The 27,686-nt window shown below is 36.0% G+C and overlaps 1 protein-coding gene across 6 annotated transcripts in view; it reads right to left on the reverse strand.

Moving 5' to 3' along the window:
- The window catches only part of raph1a (Ras association (RalGDS/AF-6) and pleckstrin homology domains 1a), an 87,704-nt gene that overhangs the window by 13,283 nt on the left and 46,735 nt on the right, over nucleotides 1–27,686 (reverse strand). For 3 of the 6 annotated variants that reach the window (XM_067409666.1, XM_067409670.1, XM_067409672.1), the window contains 7 exons: nucleotides 21,147–21,266; nucleotides 20,608–20,710; nucleotides 19,074–19,699; nucleotides 16,839–16,913; nucleotides 11,343–11,420; nucleotides 6,092–6,251; nucleotides 697–818 (listed from right to left, as the gene is read on the reverse strand). In XM_067409666.1, the coding sequence (XP_067265767.1) occupies nucleotides 697–818; nucleotides 6,092–6,251; nucleotides 11,343–11,420; nucleotides 16,839–16,913; nucleotides 19,074–19,699; nucleotides 20,608–20,710; nucleotides 21,147–21,266 (1,284 nt within the window). Of the gene's footprint in view, nucleotides 1–696; nucleotides 819–6,091; nucleotides 6,252–11,342; nucleotides 11,421–16,838; nucleotides 16,914–19,073; nucleotides 19,700–20,607; nucleotides 20,711–21,146; nucleotides 21,267–24,926; nucleotides 25,026–27,287; nucleotides 27,574–27,686 lie in introns of all 6 variants that reach the window. The other 3 variants (XM_067409668.1, XM_067409669.1, XM_067409671.1) reach the window with 3 other exon arrangements.

A 27,686-nucleotide genomic window follows, 5' to 3' on the forward strand; every position in this document is an offset into this window, starting at 1 on the left:
TAACTATGCCAAGATAAATTCAATTTTTGAATCTAGGGCACCTTTAAGGCATTATTCATTGAAAATGTTGGCATTCTTCATATTAAACATGGCATCATTAGCCACACAACATCAGTGAATAACTAACTTAAACTACAATTCAAAAGTTTGGGGATAGTAAGATATTTGAAAGAAATTAAAACTTTTATTCAGCAAAGATGCATTAAATTCATCAAAAGTGACAGTAATGTTACAAAAGATTTCAAATAAATGTTCTTTTGAACTTTCTATTCATCAAAAAAAAAAAAAAAAAAAAAAAGCACCACTTTTTCCACAAAAAATATTAAGCAGCAAAACTGTTTTCAACATTGCTAATAATAAGAAATGTTTCTTGAGCACCAAATCAGTATATTAGAATGATTTCTGAAGGATCATGTGACGCTGAAGACTGGAGTAATGATGCTGAAAATTCAGCTTTACGTCACAGGAAAAAATTACTTACTAAAATATATAATTTAATTTATTCTAAATTGTATTATTTCACCATTTTACTATGACTATTTTCAAAAAAATCTTACAGGCACCAAACTTTTGAACAGTAGTGTATAATTCATGCTATTGTAGAAAACTTGTAGACTCATTTTTGCAGTTTTTTTTGTTTTTGTTTTTTGCTGGGTTCTAAACAGACATGGTCACTATTGACGGATGTAGTATTACCTGAGGGTTCTTGAAAAGCGCATATTTCTCAATGCGTTCGATGAACATCAGTCTGTTGGTGCTGTCTCTGGTCCAATTCAGCAAGTTCTCCACCAGGTTCTCATGATCCTCAAAGATTCTCTCTGGAAAAACAGTATGAAGATAAATATGAACAGTTATTAGAGACTGTATAGTAAAAATATCTAATTTGCTGCTCATAAATCAATGAGAACAACTTTGGATTCTTTGACCAGTTATTACAGCTGCAAGTACCTTCACTTCTCTGTGAAAAATTATTCTGATGTGGAAAAAAGTGAATGTAAACCAAAGATAGGTTTAGTAGTCCATGTCTAAATCATGCAGTAAACAGGCCTACAAGAGATCCGAAGGAAAAGTGACATTTATCCAAATTACTATCAGCCTCGCTGCCACTGCCCTGCTCTCTTTACTCTCTATAGAGAAAGAAAGTCCCCTGAAGACATTTAGGACAAGAAGTATGTAATAAATTGCATGCACTAGACAAATTTAAAATAGGTCAAAACTTAAAACCCACTGAAGTAAATCAAATCGTTACATTAACAATTTCTACATGGGTGCTGCAAGTTCCATAAAATCAAACGTATTATTTAAACAAAGCTTCATAAAATATGATAAAAGTTTAAAAATATAGGCCGTTATGACCGTATAGAAACCTCTGCTCCTAAACAAACAGACAGTCAGTCTATAAAAGGCAAACCCTCAACAAAAGATTTACACAGTTCATTAAAGATGATAAAAAGAGTGAAATCACTAATCTGAGAGATTAAAGGTCTGTCCATCAAGAAATTAAAATTTCTTGAGGAATTAATGATCTCTTATACTCCTCTTGATCCTAATACATGGATAAAGCCAGATTCCATCACACCTTAATGCTTAATGAGTGACCTTTAACCTCAACATTCTCAACCCTTAAAAACAATGAGCCAATAAATACACCTGCCACAAGAGCTAAATCTAAGAGTTTGAGCTGAAAGCAAGACAAAATCATTCAAGAACTATATCAAAATTAAATACAACATGTTGTTTAATGCATGACAATACATGTCAAGACATATTTATTTCTTTTCTCATGAATATACGAGTGGGCACCTGCACTCACTCTCAAAATACCTCCAGAAAACACCTCCGCTGCTCTTTCTACTAAAGGGACTTTAGCATAGACCATCTGGTGGATATATTCTACACAAGACCACTATATCTCCTTGTCTTCCCCTCTCTGCCCTTTTCTCCCACTGAAAGAGCAGAGAGTGGAAAAACAGAAGCCCTGGAGATGTAGGCTACGGCCACACGCATGATCGCTCAGGACCTACATAGAGAGCAGCCCAGCACATGAGGCCTCTGACTCACACACTGCAAACGAGGGTGCAGTTCAGTTCAAGGCATGTTCCAGGTTCAATACAACTCCATCAACAACATACCACAGGAAATAAATCAGAATCATCACTCAGAGTGTCACTACACTGTTAGCCTGGATAGTTGAATTTACTTAATAAATTTGAGGAAACTGGTTGCCCTAAAAAAATTAAGTAATGTTAACTTAATAATTTGAGTTCATTTAACTTAAAATGTTTTGTAATATTAATTACTTTGTAGTTATTGCACCTAGTATGTTTAAGTTCAATGTACTAAGCAAGTTAACTTGCCACCAATCAAAATTCATCCATGCCTCCCATCATGCATTGCTGCATGAATAAATTATGAGCTGAAGTTTCTTAGTAATTTTCTTTATTCTCATTATTTAAATTTTGCTGTTTTTCTGTGACTTTTTAGTAGCTTGTTTTCTAATGTTCAGAGCTGATCTGTTTATCAGAATATGTTGCTTGTCACCATTGTTGAGATTCATTCGCTGATTCTTGATGTTTGTGTGTGCCTAAAATAAATAAATAAATAAATTATATACATATATATATATATATATATACATACAGTACAGTCCAAAAGTTTGGAAGAAGTTTCGTCTGCTCACCAAGGCTACATTTATTTAATTAAAAATACAGTAAAAAACAGTAATATTGTGTAATATTATTACAATTTAAAATAACTGTTATTCTATATATTCTATTTGAATATATTTCACAAAGTAATTTATTCCTGTGATGGCAAAGCTGAATTTTCAGTATCATTACTCCAGTCTTCAGTGTCACATGATCCTTCAGAAATCATTCTAATATGCTGATCTGCTGCTCAAGAAAAATTTAATGTGTACAATTTTACTAAATATTTGTGTACAATATTTTTTTCAGGATTATTTGATGAATAGAAAGTTCAAAAGAACAGTGTTTATCTGAAATCTAATCTTTTGTAACATTATAAATGTCTTTACTGCCACTTTTGATTGATTTAATGCATCCTTGCTGAATAAAAGTATTAATTTCTTTAATTTCTTTTCAAAAAAATAAAAATAAAAATTCTTACTGACCCCAAACTTTTGAACGGTAGTGTATAATGCTACAGAAGCTTTGTATTTCAGATAAATGCTGTTCTTTTGAACTTTCTATTCATCAAGGAATCCTGAAAAAAAAAGTACACAACTGTTTTCAACATTGAAAATAATCATAAATGTTTATTGAGCAGCAGATTAGCATATTAGAATGATTTCTGAAGGATCATGTGACACTGAAGACTGGAGTAACGATGCTGAAAATTCAGCTTTGCATCACAGGAATAAATTACTTTGTCAAATATATTTAAATAACACACAGTTATTTTAAATTGTAATAATATTTCACAATATTACTGTTTTTTACTGTATTTTTAATTAAATAAATGTAGCCTTGGTGAGCAGACGAAACTTCTTTTAAAAACATTAAAAATCTTTTGGACTGTACTGTATATTTTGTGATAAGGACAACCAAAAAAAAAAAAAAAAAATTGTATTGTAAAAGTTGATCTTCCGCTGTAGAATCACAGTGCTGCTGTAATCAATAATGTAAATCTAACTCAGAGATTGGGCTCTAAATGAGTTCAGTGATTCAGATCAAATAATGATTATGTGAAAACATTTTAAACACCACCTGATCATCTTTTAACTTTGCTAGTCTGGTTGGTTTTAATGCAGGTAAAACTGCCCAAACAAAATCTAATATTAAAAAGTCAAGGGTCAAGAGCTCAACTAAAACAAACCCTGACCTCGATGATGGTAACTTAAAAATTGTGATTTTCTCCTTTGGTGAAAAAATATAAAAAGGTAAATGTTAGGAAAAAATGTCTGTAGAACAGCCAAAACAAATGTTCCAACTGCTCATCAACAGCTCCATGAATTCATACACACCACGACAAAATGGCGTCATTACCTGCCGCAAACCAGTGTGTAGGAGGCGTGGTCAGGAGAAAAACTTCATAATTTAAGTGCATTTAACTTATACATTTATTAACACAAATACACCCACAAATCAGTAGAATATGCTTATATTTTATAAGTAATGCACCAAACTTAAATATTTTAAGTATATTGTAATTATATTTTTAAGTAAATATAAAATCTGGGCTAAGAGTATAATCAAAGAAAAAAATGTATGATGGTTTTCACAAACACATTAAGCAGCACACCTGTTTTCAATATTGATAATAAGCAATGTTGTAAGAAGTTAGTTTGGGGACCAATTCTCACTATTAACTAGTTGCTTATTAGCATGCATATTACTAGCATATTGGCTGTTTATTAGTACTTATAAATCACATTAATGCCTTATTCTGCATGACCATATTCTACATTCGTAATCCTACCCAATACCTAAACTTAACAACTACAACAACTAACTTACTAAATATTAATAAGCAGTAAATTAAGAATTTATTGAGGCAAAAGTCAAAAATGTGTTCTGCCTGAAATGTTTCTTGAGCACCAATCCGCATATTAGAATGATTTCTGAAGGATCGGGGTAACACGTTATTTTAAAGTGTCCTTGTTACACATTACATGTAGTAATTTCAACAAATTGTGCCTATTTATATGCAACTAACCCTAAAGTCTATAGTCTGTACACATAGTTAATTAATATTTCTCAGTACTACAAATAATATTTCACAGTATTACTTTCTTTACTGTATTTTGATCAAATAAAAGCAGCCTTTGTGAGCATAAGAGACTTCTTTTTAAAACAATAACAAATCTTACAGACCCCACATTTTTGAACAGTAGTGTATATCCAATGCTTCTAGAGTATATAGTGCTGGGTTGTGGGATTCAGGTTATCATACAATATTAAAAACTTTAATTAAATAAAATCAGTAAAAACCTACATTTCCTTATGCCTCCCGTCATCAATTCTACTGCTTCAACTAACAACTTGTAGTCTTACTATTATGAAATTAGAGGAACTAGTTCTAACCTAATCTAGTGCTCCCTCAGACCACACACGATTGTATGGGATAATCCTATTGGGATTTCAGACATAGACTTTGCTAATCTATACTCGTTGCTAATCTGCAGCGATAAAATAAATCAAATAGGACTGCTGTTATGTTTTTGAAAACCAAGAGAAAATGAAAAAGATGTGCATTATCATCCAGCTGTCGTTGTGCTCGAACTGGGGCAAGCCTGATCACATGACTTTAATCCCTTTTTTCATTTGTCTTTATTGATTCAATCTCTCTTTGGATGATACTTCAGACTAGTGAAGGAATGGTCTACCACACAACACGCCACAGCACGTGCACTACCTGCCAGACCACGTATTCAATGCAAGACTCTTTTGCTAAAAAATACAGTAAAAAAACAGTAATATTGTGAAATATCATTACACGTTAAAAAATTTACATGTTTTTTTAAAAATTGTAATATATTTTAAAGTGTAATTTATTTCTTTGATTTAAAAGTTGAATTTTCAGCATCATTACTCCAATCTTCAGTGTCACATGATCCTTCAGAAATCATTCTAATATGCTGATTTGGTGCTCAAGAAACATTTCTTAATATTTTAGTTGAAAACAGTTATGCTGCTTAATAATTTTGTGTGAAATTTAACTGTGATGCCTTTTTTCAGGATTCTTTGATGTATAGAAAGTTCAAAAGAACAGCAATGACATAGAAATCTTCTGTAACACTACACATTTCTTCAGTCAACTTATTGCATCTATGCTAAATAAAAGTATTAATGCTTTAATTCAGCATAGATGAATACAATATGAATAAAAAATCTTACTGACCCCAAACTTTTGAATGGTAGTGTCTATGCATTTTCCACTAATTTCTTTGGTGTAACTTTAGCACAGATTTTTGTGAAAGAAAGACCAGTTTGCTCCATGTTGGTCTATTACTGTGGTACCAAAAAAAACAAAAAAACATCCCATGGTTGGTCCATTTTCATGTCAATGTCATGGTGTTCTTGGTCAGTAACAATAAGGACCAGACAGGGGTCTGTCCACTGGCTCTTACCCATCTGGAGTTCAGTGATGATTTCCACCAGAGACCAGTCCAGGCTATAACCGCAGTGAGATTTGTCCAGCAGATTGTCCAGCACCTGACGCACAGTCTGTCTCTCATCCACCATCATAGTTTTTGAGCTTTCATCCGATAGGTGCACTCGAATTACCAACTGAGGGGAGAGATAGGACATGACAACAGTTACGCATGTTCGGGGGGCACCGCTGGGGTTTCTGGGCCCCCTGGCTAACTTTCTGTGTGCGAGGTTACAAACATTTGTTTCCCAAAAACGCCCTTCACACGAACATGTGAGTACACGCTGAAGTGATTGAGTCACTGTCAGTGTTCATAAAGTGCTGAAATGTTAATCACTCATCATTGTAACCTCGTTAAGTTCTATAATTTTGGCACAATGTTAAAAATACTGATCATAAGATGATAAGAGTTTATTTTCTGAAATATTCAAGGTAATTAAATACATTAAATTCAGGTCTTCTCAGGTCCATTCAGTATAAATTACCCAAACTCAAGGCAACCAATATAAGACCCGACCCGTGTCCGGGGCAATCTTCAGTTTTGCACCCGAACCTGCTCTGACCTCAGTTTTTCGGATCCAAGCGGACCGGTGAAGACCTCTACCAGGGCCCTTAGAATAATCCTATTCTTCCCACCCTTGACCGTTTATACGAACTTCAGGCAGAATTTCACATCAGCTCTAAGAAAAACAGCAATAACATCAACTGCTCACAAACAAGATTAAATGAAATAACCCTTCCACATACATATCCCCATTTGAGTACAAAAAAATGTCTCCGCAACAACAAAAAGCCTGTGAACATATAAACCAATAAGAACCCCCTCTCTCTCTATGACACACACAGACTGACCTACATTTTACCATATGATTGGTCAAAGGCCACAAAAAACCAATCCAGTGAAAATACCAGAATCTACACAGGTCTTTGATCTAATCCATTACAACTAAGCCACATACATATGCTGATATTGTTGATAAATTTGATTTATTTCTACCAATCATTTCTTTCTCTCATTTCAGCAAACCTGACTGAACAATCAATTTCCGTCGTTATTCAAAAATATACACAAACATATGTATCAGATCATAATTAGTAAGATCTTTGCGCAATATCTGAAAGTGACAGCTTTCTCCCTGAGCACCCCCGTAAATCCAGCAGCTTGTTATTTTCTACAAGCTCTTATTTCAGATTAACTGTGGATTTTAGGAACATATTTATAGTGATTTCACTGTGAGAGAGCAGCGTTTAAAGAGACACAGGCTCAATTTGTGCACTGTGACAGTGACCTGACCCAGAAAACATTCCATCAGGGCTGCTGACCCACACACACATTCAGAGAACAGACACTGAGGGACAGTAAGGCCACGCGGGCACACGTGCACAGACACAGGCCTAATCCCCTAAATGTGTTTAGGTTGTCTTGATCATCCGGTCTTGGCTGTTTGTATCAACACAGCTCTCAGATAACGGCACAGAACCCTGAGGGCAATTTATGATATATCAACTTGTATACATTTATGCTTGCCAATATAGACAGACACATCCAATAAGTCTAGAGATAGGGAGTCTAATATTATTTTTATTGACCAATACCAATACTGATTTTTATTGATTATAATGTCCAATAAATTATATGCAGAATCAAAATTATGAACAATGTTAATTTTATTTATTTTTGGACAGTAACTAAATAATCATTATAAAACATAGTTCATGTCCTTTGTTAGAATTGAGCAGTTGTAAAATACTCTATAAACACACCTGTGACCTCACTGCATCAATATTACTGCGCTGCTGCATTTGTGTGTCATCGCTTTAGAACTACACTGACTGGTGGAAAAATTATTGAATTATAATTTGCTCTGCATCGTGCCTAACAATGCGTAGCTGTTGTAAAACCACTGTAAACCATGGCTTCTTGAGTCTTATTGCTTTATTAGAAAACAACAACGAAAAAAACTTTATTATTATTATTATGAAAGAACCGTTAACCAAAGTAGAAATTGTGACTTTTGGTAAAAATATTGGACATCTTTTTGAATAATCATTGCAAAACAATAATAAATCATATTATTACAATTTTAAAGGCCCCCTGCTGTGAAGATCAAGTTTTTAAATGTTGTTTTTATGCTTTAAGACAAATGCTATGTGACAAATGCTTCTATGCTATGTGGTGTTAATATGTTTTAAGGCAAACCATATGCAAATTCATAAGTCAACACAATTGCTTAGTATTCCCTCCATAAAACAGCAGTAAAAAAAAGACAAAAAACGTGGTTTGAGGGCTTTAGCATATCATTACTGTGCCTAGAAGCAAGAGAAGCCAGGTTATCCCCGAATATTTTCCTGTTGATATGAACAATTGGGTATATTTAGCAATGAATTATGTATATGATGTATATTATGATGTTATGGTGAACTATATACCTTTCTCCACTGACATTCTAAGTTGTTCAAAGCTGATTTTTAGAACTCTGAGATGGCGAACAAGAACACGGTTTCCACATTATTGGCTGTTTAATAACATAGTCAGGCAAAAGGCTAATCATATTAATTACCTTTATGTGTCCGACATAGGCATGTGACGGTATCAAATTTTCATGTTGTGATTAATTGCTGAAGCTTTTATCACGGTATACGGTATTATCACGATATTGAAATAGAACTCTTTTGTAATGACAAAAAGAACTCAAAAAGAATGTTTAAATACAATAATACAATACACAAAAAAATATAAAGTCACATTTTCAAACAGATTCAAGTGCAAAGAATTAGGCTTTAAAGAACAACAGGTAACACTTTACAATAAGGTCTCATTATTTAATGCATTAACTAAGGTTGAGCAATAGCTACATTTGTTACAGAAAGTGTTATTTTTTGTTAATGTTAGTTTAGAAACACAACTGATCATTGTTAGTTTTATCTCAGGTCCAGTAAATAAGTTCTTTTGATTTTATTAATGATATTAAACAGTAACTAAGAAATTAACATTAACTAAGAATAATTAATGCTTTATAAGTATTTTTCATTGTCAGTTTGTTAAAAATTGAACTAACATTTAAACTAATGAAGCCGTATGTCTCAAAGTTTTACTGAACAATAACAAATAATCACAACATTTCTAATCATAAGGGCATGTTGTAGTCCAGATTAAAAATAGTTTGAAAATAAATAGCCTATTAAGTCTTTAAGTATTTGGTGCTGTGATGAACAACATTAAGATTACAAAAAAAAAAAAATATGAATGGCTGTTTGAAGCATTTTAAAAACACTAGCGCAGTTGGTTTGTTTGCAGGTTTTCTGGGGTAACCACTGGACTTCTGCTGTTCCATCAGCGCCCTCTGCTGTCAGAAAGTGAACGTGCACGGTCATTCAGCGCATCTCCTTCACTCGTTCCGCCATGTGCTTCTCGTGCACGTTGGGCTTGTTTACATCTGAGCGCGTGTCCTTTTGACGCAGAATACTGCGGTATTGTGCATTTTATACGGTTGATGGGGAAAGTATTCTTAAATGCATTATAAAAATTTTAATAACTGGTAATAAATTATTATTTACAGTATTTTGAAGTGCCCACAATAACAATATTGTGCATATTCATTATCGTGATATACTGCATTACCGAATATCGGCACATGTCTAGTCCGACGTTGTAGAGTGTGATATATAAAAACGCATTACCATTCTGATACATCGACTTGTAGACAAGCCTTTATAATTCACTCTTCCACTTCTTTTTCTGAATCAGTTTCTGGTTCAAACATATGGCTGAATTAAACCAGCATTTTCACTTGCCATTGTGCAGCGTTTACAACAGCAAAGTTGATGGAGTGGATCTCTGAGCTAGTGTGAGTGAGTGGAGGAGGGGCTAATTTGCATATTCATGGTTCTACATATACTAAATTAAGCAAGGGTAAAGAGTTAGATTCAAGCTATTTTAATGCATGAATATCTTTTTTTCACAGGAAAAAAATGTAAATATGTCATTTTTGTGATCAAAGATGCGTTTTAAAGGTGCTAAATAGGATGTTTTGTTTTATACATTTTTGCAATATTACTTGAAACTGTCTTTACTAACTGATAAAAGACTATTTATTAGGTGCACTGAAAGGAATAATATTAATATACATCATCTGTGTACGAGGTAGGGCCTTAAAAACATCAGCCAATCGTTTACGCAATCATCGCGTAAACGATTGGCCCTCTGGCTTGTCAATCACTGCCGTGACATTCCTTGTGAGAGACGAGCGTGGATTGGACCTCTGGCTTGTCAATCACTGCCATGACGTTCCTTATGAGAGTTACTCTCCAGTAACTTTCCACACTCCACAGGCGCCGAATGCAATGTTTTTGTCAGGAGACAGGAGTAACAACTGCAGATTACGAGTTACCTGCGGTGAGTCCGACATAATGAATCCACTAACACGACACAGCCAATGCCGGTGGTAAACACTCGTGCACGAGTTTTGGGAGGCGTTCCCTCAAAATGAGCTGTGAAGGAGGGGGGTTGTTCAAAAACTTATTTCAAAATCTCAGTAATAGTCTTTGGATTCTCAGTCGACGAAAAAATCCTCTTTATCACCTTTAAGGGATACAAATATTGACTACAGGGGGACTTTAATAATAATAATAATAATAATTTTATTGTTTTTATAATTTTTTATCATCAGCAGTAATAATAATAATGCAATAATGTAATTAATTATTATAATTAATAATTATTATGTTTTATTGTTATTATGAAAGAACCCTTAACCAAAGTAGAAAGTGTGACTTTCTGTAAAAAAAAAATACTGGACACATCTATTTGGGTAATCATTACAAAACAACAATTAATCATATTAATAATTTCATATTATTATTATTTATCAGTAAATGTCAGTAAAAAAAAAATATTGGTCAACTAGTAGAGACTGGATAATCTCTACTAAAGGCAACACAGCTCCTCTAAAGCCAAATTACTTGAATAATTCTATGAATATTTGCTATAAAATCATTTCCCAGGTCCCACGAGGGCCTGATTCAGCTGTGTAAGTGTGCTGCATTACACTGCGATGACCCACTTCTACACTACACCACTGCACATGCTGAAGCTGATATGAAAACTACTGTAGAGCACAGAAGTATAAGCAATACAGGTTGTTGAACTGGAAATATTTTTGACCAGGCTTGTGTCGGTTCAGTTAAGATCTATTTATATGTAAACAAAAATCTGCTGATCATCTCACCTTTTTAACCTGTGCTTCCTTTATCTTCTCCAAAGCTACTCGGATCTTCTCAGCTTTTTGTTTGGCAGCTTGTTCCTCCTAAATACACATACAAACACAGTCACCACATGGAAATACATTCTGAATTATTGTACTGTTATGCTTGGAGTGGGGTTCCTCATGACTTCCTATGGTTAAACATTTGGACATTTGATGAGCTTTAAGACCCAGAGTGCACAACCCACACATTTACCTGACTTTTCCAGCAAGATGCCATTGTCAAAAAGGGTTATCTTGACCTTGAAGAACAGTAAAGTCTATGGTTATTTGGTCCAAAGAATAAAAGGAAAACAAAGGCTTAAAAACAAGCAGTACTAAGACATTTGTTGGTAAATACAATCTGAGCACTCTTCTCCTGGCATTAGTCCCATTTGCATCTGGTAGCCCTTTAGCGATCCCTAATACAGATTCGCCTCAACAGATTACAGAAAGCTGCTTTTCAATAGTCACATTTGGAGTTATAGGTCCAGTCGAATAGAAAAATATCCCATTGTAGCAAGTCTGAAGCTGGTCCACATCTATTCGTGACTGTTCTGGCCATTGTTGAGGTGTGCAGATCCATGCTCAGACCAGTTTAATGTCCATGTAAATCCGTAATGGTCAGGAATGTGTGAGATTACTGATTGGAATCCCTTTCCAACAGCATAAATGATTCCCAGAGAGAAGGCTCTTCTGCTCAAGAGCATAAAATGCATCTACTACAACCAGTGGAGAGGTGGAGGATGGGCAGAACTAGCTACACTCTACTACCTCTCGTCTACTGGCTAATCTCTCTCTCTCTCTCTCTCTCTATAAAACAAAGAGATGATCCCTCCCCTTTTACTGTCAGATACACTTCTGTCAAGCCCTCCCCTCCTCTGTTTCTGCGTGTGTGTATTTGTGTGCAATTGCTTTAGTCTGGGTTTGGGATTGTGCCGAATCACAGTGCATTATCCTCTCACACTGCAGTGAATAACACACAAATGCACATGAGAAAACAGCCACAAAAGGGCATGTCTGTAGCTACAGAATCATCCTAAAATCTGGACACACATGCTTCCTCGTTTTAACTAACAAAATGGCAAATGAGGGAATTACAGCTCAAGCCTCTTAACAGTACTCATCCTCCCCTGACTAATGCTGAACACAGTGGCTACAGTAATATTAAACATTCAAATACCACCATATTCATAATCAGAGCCGTATATTTACTCTTGCTTATATTTATCAGATTAAGAGATTTCTTTCCCTCCACTGAAAGATTATTATACCAAAGATTCAAAAAGTTCATAAAGAGACTTTATGGACTTTTTGAAGCATTAAAGTTTTGGTGTAATGGACTTTCAACAGGGACAGAAATCTCTCAGGCTTCATTAACCATATCTTCATTTGTGTTTTGAAGATGAACAAACATTAGGGTGAGCAACTGATGACAGAATTTTCATTTTAGGTTGAACTATCCCTTTAATTGGGTTATGGCAATAATATTAACATATTTACATGATGTAAACAATCAAAATATGACAAAACATTCCAAAAATAGACTATTCTTGACCATGTAAATAAAGCATATTCTAATCAACTGAGATGAACCAAAATAAATCCTGACTAATAGGCATTTGTGGAACTGTATAATTGTATTTTCTTCATGTTTCTCAATGCCAAACCTGAATGACCCTTTGTTTAAGAAAAAAAAAAACTGGTGCTAAAGCAGCAGCAGAAACTGCCTGGCAGCTGTTCTCCTGACCCATAATTCTACATCACAAACCACCTGGCTGCAGAAACTACAATTATCTATATTACTCCGATATCAAGGCTTGTACAGGATCCAAAGTTTTTGGGAAATTAGGAGACCAGTGCAGCTTGTCTAGTTAGAGGAGAGAGAAAAACATCTCTGTGAGCAGGTGTGTCCCCTGAGGGCAGACTTATGGTTATCAATGACTCAAATAAAAGTGGAGAGGAGAATGACGAGAGACATGAACCCAGGAGCTGTAGGTGTGATAACCTCACAGACATTTTGAACGTCAGCATAGTGCGAGTCACAAATAACAACTGAATCTGAATACATTTTCACAAGACTGTGAAGTTTGTTTACTTAAAGGTAGAATTTCAAAAACACTGTTTGGAAGTTAGTCGGGCCAACACCAACAACGAATGTGTAACCAATCAGCCTTACAAACTTCAAAAAGTTCATAAAGAGATTTTAAGACTAATCCATATGTATTGAGTGGTTTAGTCCAAATTTTCTGAAGAGACTTGATCGCTTTATATGATGAACCGATTTAATTTAGGCTTTTATTCACATATAAACATTCATCAACTCACACATCTGTTGTGTTAAGCGGAAGCTCAAGCTCGTGTCTGCTAGATGTGCAAGAACCAATGAGGTTCATTCTCCTATGTTACACAGCACATTTGAGCTTCCGCAAAAGGTTTGTCCTCGCGCGTCATGCAGGTTCCATTGAGCTTTTGTTTATGTTCACTGATCAATGTTTATAGGACCAGCCCACAGCAAAAACTGAACCAGACTATTTAGCAAGCAGTTGAGCAAGCAATCTCATTGGCTGAAAGATCAGCAGAGGCCAATCAGAATGAAATTACACTTAAATCCTGCACAAGTGGTTCAAAAAGGCACTTAAGTTCAACTAATCGCATTTAATATAAATTTAAACTATAATACATTTATTTAATTGCTGTTAATATGCATTTAAGTGTCCAAAATCAATGACATTCAGTTTGCACTAAAGCACTCTTTTTGAAAGTATGCTAAAATGTACTTCTTTTTCACATGGGCAGTGATGAACAGATAAGAATAAGAATAAGGAATGAAAATCTAGGTGATGAAACCTACCAAGTGCAAAGAGGATTACCAGCACGTTCACTTCTGCAACTCCTGCAACCAATCAGATCACCTCAACCAACTCAAAGCCTCTCTAATGCCGCCACAACACAGCTGACACACACTTCAGATAGTGTCCACAGCAAAACAGCAAAGAACAACACAAGAAATGACAGTACAACTTCACTGTCAGCACATTCGTAAACAGATTCCCCACAGATGTATATTAGGGGTTACTAAAACTAGCATACTGAGATTTTGAGATTGTGTTGTTTTTAACACACTATAAATTTGGTTCAGCAGTGGACGGCACTGGCTTCCATGGGTCTATAGGCCACAGTACAATTTAACAGGATGAGCTGATCTGTTCTAGCTTAAAGCTTAAATCCTGAACCCTGTTTAGTGGAGGTTTGGTTTACACGCTTTTGTTGTGCAGGTAAATCCTCAAAAAAGAGAAAACAAACACTGGTTGCTTGTGGGAGCGCAACACTTCTGTGTGATGGGACTGCAGCCTGCTGTTTCTGAAGAAACTCAATCTCTTCCTAGAATCCATCTGTTGTGCTGATCATTATGTCATTCGCTACCTTGCGGGTCCGTCTGCCACCTGTCCACAGCTAACCGATCTGAGGGTGTACCCGTCTAAAACAGGTACAAACCCTGAGGGAGCACACAGTGATCACTTACAGTCATTATCACAGATGTTGTGTTACATAAGCAGTGACGAAACAAAGTTTCCTTCCACAATAACAGAAGCAATGATGCTGATCTAACAGCAATTATAAATGATCCGTTTCCAGTTTTCATTCTCATGTTCTTGTAGTATACTTTTCTCAGATGTCCAAATGTTTAACCTCTAAATGGAATGAGCGCCCCAAAATCCCTTACATATTTTCGTACATATTTAATTATTTGATTTGGACATGCAGTGCTGAAGAGCTGCCGATGACACACAGCTCAAAACGCATTTCAAAACATGCATGAACATGCCCTCCAGATATACCTGAACCCTCTGGTATTGTTCATTTGGGGGTCACACTTTGCGGTCAAAAGTGACAGTACACCTGAAATGTAACTTTTTTTATTTTCAGTAAAATCAATGTAAAATGTGTTTGTGGGGGAGGGGTCTATTTTGCACTCTTGATATTTTAGAGTGTCACCTATTCACTGTTGTGCACTTTTTTCTGCATTCTGATTTGTAGATTGTAAAAAAAAAAATCTCTGAATTTACATGTTTTTGCCTATTTCCCATTCATTTCCTATGGCAAAGTGAGACTTTTATTTAATTATTTATTTACAACCATTTAGCTTTTTCAAATCGAGTCCACACTTTTTTTGGGAGTCACATAGCGACTGTCAAAAAAAGAGTTTCATACCATTCCAATGAAGTAGCGATTTTTTAAATTTCCAAACTTTTTTTTTTTCAGTCTAAAATGACTGAACAACACCAGAGGGTTAAGTAAGTTAACAGTCATAGTGCAAAACAATTTGTCTTCAAGTGGACATCTGCTACAGAGCCAATAAATGGACATGGTGATGGGAGGAAAAAAGTATATTGCAATGCTTTTGTGAATTCCCTCCAGAAAATTTGCACTTCACTTGCTAAAACTATAGCATTCACTCGCAAAAGTGTTGTGTTCCCTCAAGAAATTTTGCATCTACTCACATTATTTCTCCCATCTCATATAATTTCCATCACCAATTTTTCGAGCGAATGCAAAAGCATTGCATTTTATCATCCCAGCTTCCCCCGAGCCCTTTAGGGGCTCAGTACAGATGCATAATTATGTGATTTAAACCACCCTCACTAAAGTGACAAATTATAAAGTGGATTGATACAGTAAATGAACATAAACACCCAAATAAATGAACAAGATAAAAAGTAAAGGTCTATTCACACCAAGAAGAACATGCACAAAAAGATTTTAAAATTAAATCAAATTCTTTGAACTCTGAAATATTGTACTCTTGAATTCGGTTTAATTCTGTTTTTTTTTTTTATTATTCAGATGTTAAAAAGATAATTAGCATTTGGCAGATGCCTTTATGCAGCACATTCGAGAACATTGCTTACTTTGGCTGGAATTAAACCTGTGACTTTGGTATTTATTCACATACCCAAACTTTTTTTGAGAGAGAATTGTGTGCAATCAAATGTTCTTGAATACTTTAGCATTTGTGTTGTTTACTTGTCACACTTGGTGTGAATACGCCTTAAAAATGTAGTGCACTATGACTTTATCATCAACAATACAAAAATGGAGAGTTAATAGAGGCCTTAACATTCCTGTTTTATTAAAGACCACAAACACTGTATGTGATGTTAAGTATCCATGCACATCGTTTTGCATCAACCATTCATTCTGATTCATCCAATTTGCTTTGATTTACTGAACTGACTAGGTACAGACTAGGAATCAACATGACGCGGGGGGTTAAGGTCCGTATGTAATTAGCCAAAAAAAACTGAGATATTATTTAGGAATGAGCTTTGTTTCATTAGAAGAGCTTCCTTATGTGTTAACATAAAGAAAACTTATGGAAGAAGAATGTGTGAAAATGAATCATGCTGGCATGCATATAGGGGTTAGGAAGCCACTAGGAGAAAGTCAATATATCCAGAGGTGGAAAGAGGGCGTCACCTTGGTCAGCAAGTGAGAGGGCTTTCCTGCAATGCTTTTCAGAATGAGAGAGGTCTCCCTGTCCAGATACGAGTGCTTTGTGCAGAGAGAGAGGAGAGACAAGAGTCATTAGTGCTTTGATTAATAAACATTAATGATTTTTCATAGTGTGAAAGCATTGGGAAAATTGTGAGCAAAAATCACTGAAATAGAAAGAAAATTGTCGCATTTAAAATAATATACGATGAATCATTCTATATGGACAATCATGAAAAGGTTTGTATAAGATGCAAGTGGTATTAAGTGCTATAAGCAGTTTTTTCACCTTTTTTTAATATTGTGCATAATTAAATTAAAAGCTAAATGAATAAAAATTTAATAATAATAATACATTAAATTAATATCAAAAGCATCTGCTAAATGATTCAAATATAATAAAAAAAAACAATATAAAATGCATTTTATGTAATTATTGTGACAAAAAACAGAAATGCAAATTAAAAATCAGTTCTGTACATCAATTATTGCACACTTAATGTACTTTATAGGCATTTGTCATTTCAGTCGCTCTTGAAAAAAAGACTAATTGGCTGGGTCATTTAGCCAATCAGAAAACTTCAGAGAAGTTAAACCAATCACAAAACACTGCATTTTATATTTTCAGGTTTGCTTATATGACTTTTGGAGGGTTTGGGAAAAATATATGTGGTGTGTCCAGGTCTAGCAAACGGCTGAATCACTTATCTATCATCGCTTATCTATCATCAATCATCTGTAGGTCAATCATGTTTGTCAGTAAAAATCTGTGGGATAGAAGGTTAGATTAGTGAAATCCCTCCACATCAATTTGCACTGTAAGACTACTTAACCACAAAGTCAAAGGAAGAATGCAACTCAATGACTGCATTTCAGACTTTAAATAGCAGTGATCAGTGTGCCATCCTAAATCATTTAATCTGTGATCACACACTCATTCTGTTCAACAGACTAGTTCACACAGGCTGCCCAGACAACAGGGTCAACATACATAATCACCCAACAAGAAGTTGGTGTTTGTTGGCAATGTCAACTAGCCTTAAGGAAAAGAAATGCTTCTGTTACTGTCACACACTTGGTGCATGATGACTTTCTTTTAATTTAAGAAAGAAAATGTAACTGATAACTGATACATTTGAAAAGTCTCCATTTGTTTAACCGTGCCAACTATGGGTTAAAAGTTAAACCTTTAAATATCTGGGTTAGACTACGTCTCAATACAACAACTAAATACAACCCAAACTGCTGCAAAATCACTTATCTGTGTAATTAAGCCTGCAGTGAAGGTAAAAGCCGCTTTTATTTGGTTTTTCAGTCAGGGATAGAAACAGCCCTCATTTTAATGCTTAATCTGCTCCGCCAGAGGCCTGATGAACTTGATTCCATTCCAGAACCTAGTGAGCTGCCTACATAGACAGATTTTTAAGCGCTCCAGAGGCTGTTGCAACAATTAGACAGCAAGATCAATGCCAATAATAATCAGTATATTCTCAACCTATTGGACTCCAAGGTACACAACGATTTTCAAAGCCCCCAAGTTTAGCATTAAGCTCTAAGCATAACTAGAAAATTGTTTATTCATCCTGCAAATGCCCACAGAATTTTAATAAAATAATATTTAATAAATTTGCATGACTATATTATATATATATATACATATGTTTCTTAAAATCTCTTGGAGACACGGCCACAGTTCTTCTGGATTTAGTTTGTCTCAGTTTCATATGTTTCTTCATGTAATCACAGACGGATTTGATGATGGTGAGCTCTGATTCTCCATGTGGAGCACCGGCTGTTATCAGTCTTATTGTGTATTCAAAAATCTCACTGGATTATTACAATTAATGGCAAAATGAATGTTAGGAAATGTGAACGGATGTTTCCTATTGACACACTACAGCAAAAGATATAAATAACTGGCTTAAAACCTTTTTTGGGGGTAAGAATACTGACGTGCCTAAGACTTTTGCATAGTACTGCATATATACACACACACACACACACACACACACACATACACATACACACATACACACCAATATACATTTCAAAACAGTGGGCACACTGGAAAATGGTCCTTTTATAGAGAAAAATGTTTAGATTTTTTTGTCTTATTTTAAATCATTGCATATATCCTTCAAAGAGATCCCATAAAACATTGCTTTAAGCTCAGTGGAAAAACTTCATTTGAGATATGAAAAATACAAAGCATACGTTTACCTCTGAACTCGGCTGGTCCTGGCCGTCCTGTAACCCATCCTGATCAGACTTGGGTTTATCGATGTCCAGCGAGTCCATGCTGGACGCAGAAGCAGAGTTAATGCTAGAGCGAGAGGAGTGGACAAACGACCGCACCTCATGCTCGGTGACCGTACCCACGGACCCTGTCCTGCGATGATGATGATGGGAGGTCGGCCGCCGCACCGTGGAGGAAGAGTATGGTGCCGAGACCGTAGAGCCGAAGGATGTGGAGCTCTGTCTGGCTGCATCGTCCATACTTTGGGAGGCTTTTTCCAGCTGGGCTGTGATGTCATCCAGAGAGAAGTTGGATGCCAGCGAGGGTCTGCTGGTGGTGCTGCCCACTCTGACTGTAGATGCGGGCGAGGCACGGGTACTGCTGCTGGTGCTGCCGCCACTGCTACTCGCCCCTCCGCTGCTGCTGCCCGTGTGCTTGGTGCTGTGACTGCGGCCGGCCGGGGGCTTCTGACGAACTTTGGGCTCACCGGCCAGTCCGAGGCGAGAGGAAGAGCTGCTGGGCTTACCGATGGTGCTGAGCTCCTGCTCGATGGAACAGAGGTCCGCCATCAGAGCATCCAGATCCACTGCGTCACCCTGGTTCAGAGCCTCTGGAAGGTACAAACATACACACACACACACCCATGTAAACAAACCAGCTAATTTAAGCATGCCAATATTTATTATGACTAAAGTAAGATGTTTATGCCTCAAGAGCCTTGAGTTCCTTGTATATGCAAACAGGCAGAGTCTGTGATAGTGATGTTTCCATTTAGACAGTATTTATGAGAATTAAGTAAAATCCTAAGCAAATTCTGTCTGTTTTGGGTGGATGCAGAGTTTTGTGACCATTTTATATATTCCTAAGGGAACTTTTCAACATCAAGACTTCTGGAGGGGTACATCTATTTGAAATAATTATTTCATTGTGGGTTATATATGTAAAAATTATTACACTTTTATTCAGTAAGGATGCATTGAAATGATCAAAGGTGACAGTAAAGAAAACTGTATTGTTACAAAAGATTTGTATTTCGAAATAAATGCTGTTATTTTTACTTTACTTTTAATCAAATAATACAGAAAAAAATAATCACAGTTTCCACTAAAACATTAAGCAGCAGAACTGTGTTCAACATTGATAATAATAAGAAGAAATGTTTCTTAAGCAACAAATCAGCATATTAGAATGATTTCTGAAGGATCATGTGACACTGAAGACTAATGTAATGGCTGCTGAAAATCCAGCCTTGAAATCACAGGAATAAATTACTTTTTAAAAATATATTAAACCAGAAAACAATTCTTTTAAAGTGTAACAATATTAACATAAGACTTTTTTCAAAAACATAAAAAAAAACACTATCAATTTGTGTATATATCAAGTGTATATAGTCCCTCATGAGTTCATATGACATTAGAATGTAAAGAACCCAATGAAGTCAGTGATTGGAGAATATTTAGGCCCCCTATTAACAATATAGAATATTTTGTAATGTAGAGTGTATACTGTGTATACCGTTGATGTTATAAATGGAAAAGCGGTAGGCCATGTTGGCCATGTTTGTCTCTTGTCTGAGAGGTGCTTTCTGCATCTTCTCTGGTCTCCCATCATCTAGACTCTGAAGACAACAAGACAGAGAAACAAAGAGTGATGAGACTTCACATATACAGTAGTTTCAGCTGTGTCAGTACTGTTAATAACACTGTAGTGGGATTTCAGGACTGCCTGATTAATTTAGTAAAATACAGATTATCACTGATGTAATTGAGAAAAATACAGATTATTACAGATTATGTCATTCATTCGTAATACATTTTGTTACATAACATTAAAAACTAATAAAAGAAGCTTAAATAGTAAACTAAAATGCATCTATGAGGATACTGCACAAAACAAGTTAATTGAAAGATTGAGAGATTCTTCACGCTGCCTAAAGCCGCATGAGTCACATAATCTGACAAAAACTGACAACCATGACATTTATGAAATTATTACCATCACTGCACCTGCACCTAGAGGATACAAATTTGCAGGTTATCATCTCTCAGCCTCACCTTTGTGAGTTTGTCCAGCTCTCCGAGCCATGCTCCAAACATTTTGTCCAGGTCCTGGTCCTCTTTATCGCTGTCCTCCTCTGCAGCGTGATCCAGCTCATCATCTGAAAACTGCTCCATCTGAAACAGAGTGCAGGACTGCTCAGGATTTATGGGAAATTGGACTGTTGAATCAATTGTTTAAAAGATAAACTATACCCTTTATAAACAATTTAAAAAATGACCATAATTTGAGGTTTTATCCATGTCTGTAGAACAAACGGTATGCAGTGAATTAAGGCTTTAAGTTAAATACTTATGGTTAGGGCATTCTCCCACGATTCTGAACAGACAACTAAACAATAGCATATAATTTACTAGAGATTCTGACAAAATGTAAATTGCTGCAGTATATTTAAAAAGGTTTATTCATCTGAATTAATTGTTTAAAAAAAAAAAAACAGTTTGAATGAATGATTCAGTAACTTCACTTGTTTCATTATTGGATGAATCAGCGTTTTTGAACTAAACTTTTAAATGAATGATTCAATGACAACTACATTTTTTAACAGTCACTTATTGCCACTCTGTGATGTAACGATGTAATCGATAAAATCATTACTTGAAGCACCAAGTTACTTTCAAAAGGTGATTTGTTCTATTTTGAGTGATTCGTGTTTCCATAAACATCAGTATTTATGTCTATAAACTATAAACTTTTATCCCAGATCTTCTGTGACAAAATATTTGTAACACAGAAATAACAATATTGTGTGGTTGAAAAGACTGTTTGTGAAGCTGTTTCATACCTATATCAGGGGCAAGGAAGGCAGTGCCTCCTCAAAAAAACTGGATGAGAAAATAATCCATATTACAAAAATAAAACACTAATATTACAAAATGTGACATTAAAGATGCCCAAGAGCATGTTTTCAAAAGATGTAATATAAATCTTAGGTGTCCCCTGAATGTGTCTGTGAAGTTTCAACTCAAAATACCCCAAAGTTTTTAAAAAAAAAAATGTAATTTTTTTAACTGCCTATTTTGGGGCATCATTATAAACGCACCGATTTATGCAGCGCGGCCCCTTTAAATCTCATGCTCTCCGCCCATGGAGCTCGTGCTTGCCTTAAACACCATAAACAAAGTTCACACAGCTAATATAACCCTCAAAATGGATCTTTACAAAGTGTTTGTCATGCAGCATGTCTAATCACGTAAGTACAGTGTTTACTTTGATGTTTACATTTAATTCTGAATGAATTTGAGGCTGTGCTCCGTGGCTAATGGCTAATGCTACACTGTTGGAGAGATTTATAAAGAATGAAGTTGTGTTTATTAGGGATGTAACGATTCACTCAACTCACGATTCGATACGATTCACGATACTGGTTTCATGATTCGATTTTCTCACAATTTTTTTTTAACAAAATGAGATTTAAATGAGAGTGTCTTTTTATTATTTCTCAGACAAAATGCTGTATATTTCTTTGTGAAATTGAAATATCTTTATAACAACTAAATTGAAATTTTAAAACAAATCCTAAATCAAATAAATAAATAAATAATACAAATAAAAGAAATCTCTTCATATGAGTACATGAACAAGACGTTTATTTGCTCTATTACAGGCTGAACTATTTGTAGCCATTTAAAATTAGAGGCAACCACTGCATTTTAAATCACAATCCCAACAAAGATGCTGTTTGAGCAGTTTTTAATTTAAATTAGATTGTATAATTTTTAACATCTGAAGCAAAAACAGAATGTTCAGACTTTAGCTTTGTGAAATTATGCTACATAAAATTTCATAAGAGCAGAAGGGCTGCATGAGAACACAAATTCACTGTCTGACAGCAGGTGGCACTTATGGAACAGCGGCAATACAGCGCTTCCATGGTTACCGCTCTAAACAAACAGTGCTGTGCGCTAAAACTATTTTAAAAGCCATTGTATGGAAGTAAGATGAAAAGAAAATACCATCTAAACTTTTCTGAACACAGTCAGTTCTCCTCAGCTATACATTCATATAACCCCCCGCCCCCAAATGTATCGCGATTCATTTAGCATCTCAACCAACTTGAATCGTCACATATTTTAATCGATTTTTAACCGGTTCCAGATGCATCGTTACATCCCTAGTGTTTATGCATTATACAGACTGGTTTAAAAATGAAAATAGCGACAGCTCTTGTCTCCGTGAATACAGTAAGAAACGATGGTAACTTTAACCACATTTAACAGTACATTAGCAACATGCTAACAAAACATTTAGAAAGACAATTTACAACTATCACTAAAAATATCATGTAATCATGGATCATGTCAGTTATTATTGCTCCATCTGCCATTTTTCGCTGTTGTCCTTGCTTGCTTACCTAGTCTGATGATTCAGCTGTGCACAGATCCAGACGTTAATACTGGCTGCCCTTGTGTAATGCCTCAATCATGGGCTGGTATATACAAAAATTGGGGGCGTACACCCCGACTATTACGTAACAGTTGGTGTTATGTTGAGATTCGCCTATTCTTCGGAGGTCTTTTAAACAAATGAGATTTATATAAGAAGGAGGAAACAATGGTGTTTGAGACTCACTGTATGTCATTTCCATGTACTGAACTCTTGTTATTCAACTATGCCGAGGTAAATTCAATTTTTGAATCTAGGGCACCTTTAAGTAAAGTAACACTCTCCAACAGCGACACCAGCAGGTAAAGTTAGAGCGGGAGGCCACGGCTCTCTTGCCTCCCCTGAGCCTACTGAGTTTTAACAGACCCCCTAAAGCATGCGCTGGGTTTGGAGGAGGCTAATTGAGAATGAATACGCCAAAGCTAGTGAGAGGAGGCAATGCCTCAATCATGCAGTGATTTGATATGATTGGTTATGATTGGGTTCTGAATGAACAATGGAAAGACTAATTAAAAAGTAAGTAAATAACTCAGCCACAGATATCACAGCTTTATGCCAACTTGAAATGGCCTGAAAAGATGATGACTCTTGGGGGTTTTAGTAAGCAATCAGCTTGGTGTAATTAAAAACAAAACAAAAAAACATATTAACTCCAAACTTTTGAGCGGTACTGTAGTTTCTGCTGAAATGTGTACAACTAAAATTTGAATTGAAATATTCTCAACTAAAGTGAAAGCACTGTCTATCAATGATCATTTGACACTTATAAATTTGACATATGAACTTAAAACATGCTGCTTTAGCTGAGCCCTAATACAATACTAAAGCCTCAGATTTCATGATCAGCCACTGGCCTTAAATTTTAAAATCACACACTGCCCTCTGCTGGCCATGACACATACAGCCAGATAATGCATGACAGACTGCAAAAATTAATGTTACTCACGACCAATGTTGTCACTTCTGTAAATCATGAAGTGCTTATGTAACATCACAAGCCCGATTTTTCTTTGAACTCAGCACTCAAAGTATGACAGATTTATCGATAACAAGAATCCTATCCTGTAGAATCAAACACTAAGCAGGACATATGGAGACCTGGTGTGTGTGATACACACATCTGAATACATCAGTGTCTTATCATGTTTATATCAGATGGTTTGGAAATCATCCTCTTCCATTGCAAATGGTTCTGGCAAGCTTAGCAGCAACACATTTCAATGGCTGTTATAACACAGAGCCATTAACGCTCCCCAGTGTCTAATGCCACACATCAACCCTCATATAATAACTCACATTTTAATAAGTAGTTTCAAGTTTATCTGCCAGCCTCAATGAACAAAATAAGCACTGTTACATTGTGCGTAACAGAATGAGAGTAATCCTCTTACGTTATTAAAATTCTTCTCAGGTACTTTGGTCTGAAAATATCCCGTCACTGGTGAGGAAACCTCGTGGACAGACTGTACCAGGCCACTGAAATCTCCAACCTAACCATGTTACGGAAAGAAAAAAAAAAATAGACATTTACAGTAGTTTTGTTGGAAAACTTTCCAAGCCAGTCGTTCTGAAGCCAGCATTCCATAGGTTATGTATGCTATACAGCGGGGGGGTCATTTGCAATCTGGCAACCCTGTAATTGTGGGTCAGTCCTTCTCAAACATGTAGAAGGAAACTGGCCAATGGGATGATTAAGTGCTAGCCAGATGTTCCAGAGTTTAGATCTGCATCAGAACAGCCGGCAAGACCATTAGAGATGGAGACCAGAGACCACCGCAAATGCCTTAAACACACCAGCACAGCTGAAGAATTATCAACATCACTACAGTATATGTCCAATGACCACCTTAACAAAATAGTGTATTGTATTAACATATGATGCTATCATTGTACAGTGATAGCATCATAAAACATAATACCATGATACATTGATATACATTGATATACCTAAATCAAAAGTTTGTTTTTTGAAAGAAGTCTTATGTTCACCTAGGCTGCATTAATTTGATCAAAAATACAGTGAAACGGTAATATTGAATATATCTTAAAATGTAATCTATTCCTGTAATGGCAAAGCTGAATTTTCAGCATCACTACTCTAGATTTTAGTGTCACATGATCCTTCAGAAATCATTCTGATATGCTGATTTTCTGCTCAAGAAACATTTCTGATTATTTTTAATGTTGAAAACAGTTGTGCTGCTTAAAATTTGTATTTGAAATATAAATATTTTGTAACAACATAAATTTCTTTACTGTTATTTTTGTTCAATTTAATGCGCCCATGCTGAATAAATGCATCGGAGGAAAAAGAAAACAATCTTACTAAAAACCGAACCGTTTGAATGGTACTGTATATGATGGTAGTGAGTGATATATATTCATATTCATTATTATATTCTATGAATTATGAGGTAATCCAAATCACTTTGGTACATCTAAAAATACATAATCAAAAAGTCCAATAAGTTATGGTACTACATTAATCTTATACAGGATAAGATTTGTCAGCTCACGGAGCTCGGTGTTCGTATCCGGCCTGGGTAAAAAATCACGACCCATTCCTCCTCTTGCTCAGTCTCTGCTTTTCTGTAAATACAGTCAAAAAGCCCACTAAAAGCCTTGACTATAGAGTAACTGGTTCATGCTAGATTCTAAACACATCAGTCTCAAGTTTCTGGAAAGTTTTCGGATTCAGATTCCTCTTCTCACATGTCCTCTTGGCTTGTCTCCGCGGCCCAGATCTTCTGAGCTATCTCAGCAATTGTTTATGTTTAATCTGAGGAGAGAGAGTGAGCGAAACCAGGCAGAGAATTAAAGGGAAGCATTTCGAGGAGCTGTGCTACAATTAGCTCCCTGCGGTTAGCAGCCCTGTGATTTGGGCCTGGACTGGCAGGCCCGGGGTGTGGGCCGCACTGTGTATGGTACAGACACTCAAACTGTGCTCGGAAAGGTCCCTGCTGACACACACTGAAAGAAGAGCGAGCAAAGTATGTGTGTGTACATGTGACAACAACATCATCATCACCAGAAGGTCTGTGATCGCACGTGCTGCGAAGTCGCATAAAATGGACAAGGTGCGAGCCAAGCAATCCAGTCCAGCATCTAATAGACTCTATTACCGTGGCGCATATCCCGTCTGGAGAGACAGCGGCCACGTGTAGCGTCAAGCCTGCAGAGGAGGCATCTGTTTCACATCACTGCCTTACACATTCCACACACAGCAAGCTCTTCGCTCTGATGGAGTAAAGCAGGCGCTCCTGTTGCCTCCTACAAGCTAGCAGTGTTAATACTTATTAAAAACAGCAACATGTATCCTACCAACACTGCTACGCTCTTGCTGGGTTCACATTCTGAGAGCTTTTTGTTTCCCATTTCAGATCCCTTCAACATAATTACCATCAAAAGAGATTTTAAAACAAGCTACTGCAAGTGCACCATTATCTTGATGCGTCAACAAGAAACAATGATTTATGGGTGCAGCCATTTTTTCTGGAAAATAAGTCAGGAATGAAAAACATGAGTATAAAACAAGCACAAATTAAAGTGGCATTGATTATAAACAACATGTATTATAAACACCGAACCTAAACTGAAACAACCGCCATGTGGGAAAATATTTTTGGCTCATTCGGCATGAATCCAAATGTGCATGCCTTGTGCATGTTTTACTTGCTTAACTGCATTATGTAAGATGCTTTAGAAAGTTGCAGCACATTTTGGATGATTAAAAAAAAATTTAAATACTGTACTTTGTGGGTTGCTGTTGAGGAGCATCTAGTTCAGGGGTGTCAACGGGACCCAAGGTTCTGCAGAGTTTAGCTCCAACTTGTCCCAACACACCTGCCTTAAGGTTTATAGCAATCCTGAAGACCTTGAGTTGCTGGTTCAAGTGCATTTAATTGGGGTTGGAGCTAAACTATGCAGGATAGTGGCCATCCAGGAGCAGGATTGGAAACCCCTGTAGAGGTCTCCCGATACCACAATGGTGTCAGACGCTGTACTGCCATCTACAGACATGGATCAGCATGACTGTCTCTGAAACGGAGTTATATGTAAATTACACTTGATACTAGTGAGTTTTAGAGAGTGTTTACACAATAATTAATCCTCTTATTTGTCCAACAAAAAAGAAGCAACTTGGCCATCAC

The sequence above is a fragment of the Chanodichthys erythropterus genome, chromosome 14 (genome assembly GCF_024489055.1).
Source record: "Chanodichthys erythropterus isolate Z2021 chromosome 14, ASM2448905v1, whole genome shotgun sequence".
NCBI lineage: Eukaryota > Metazoa > Chordata > Actinopteri > Cypriniformes > Xenocyprididae > Chanodichthys > Chanodichthys erythropterus.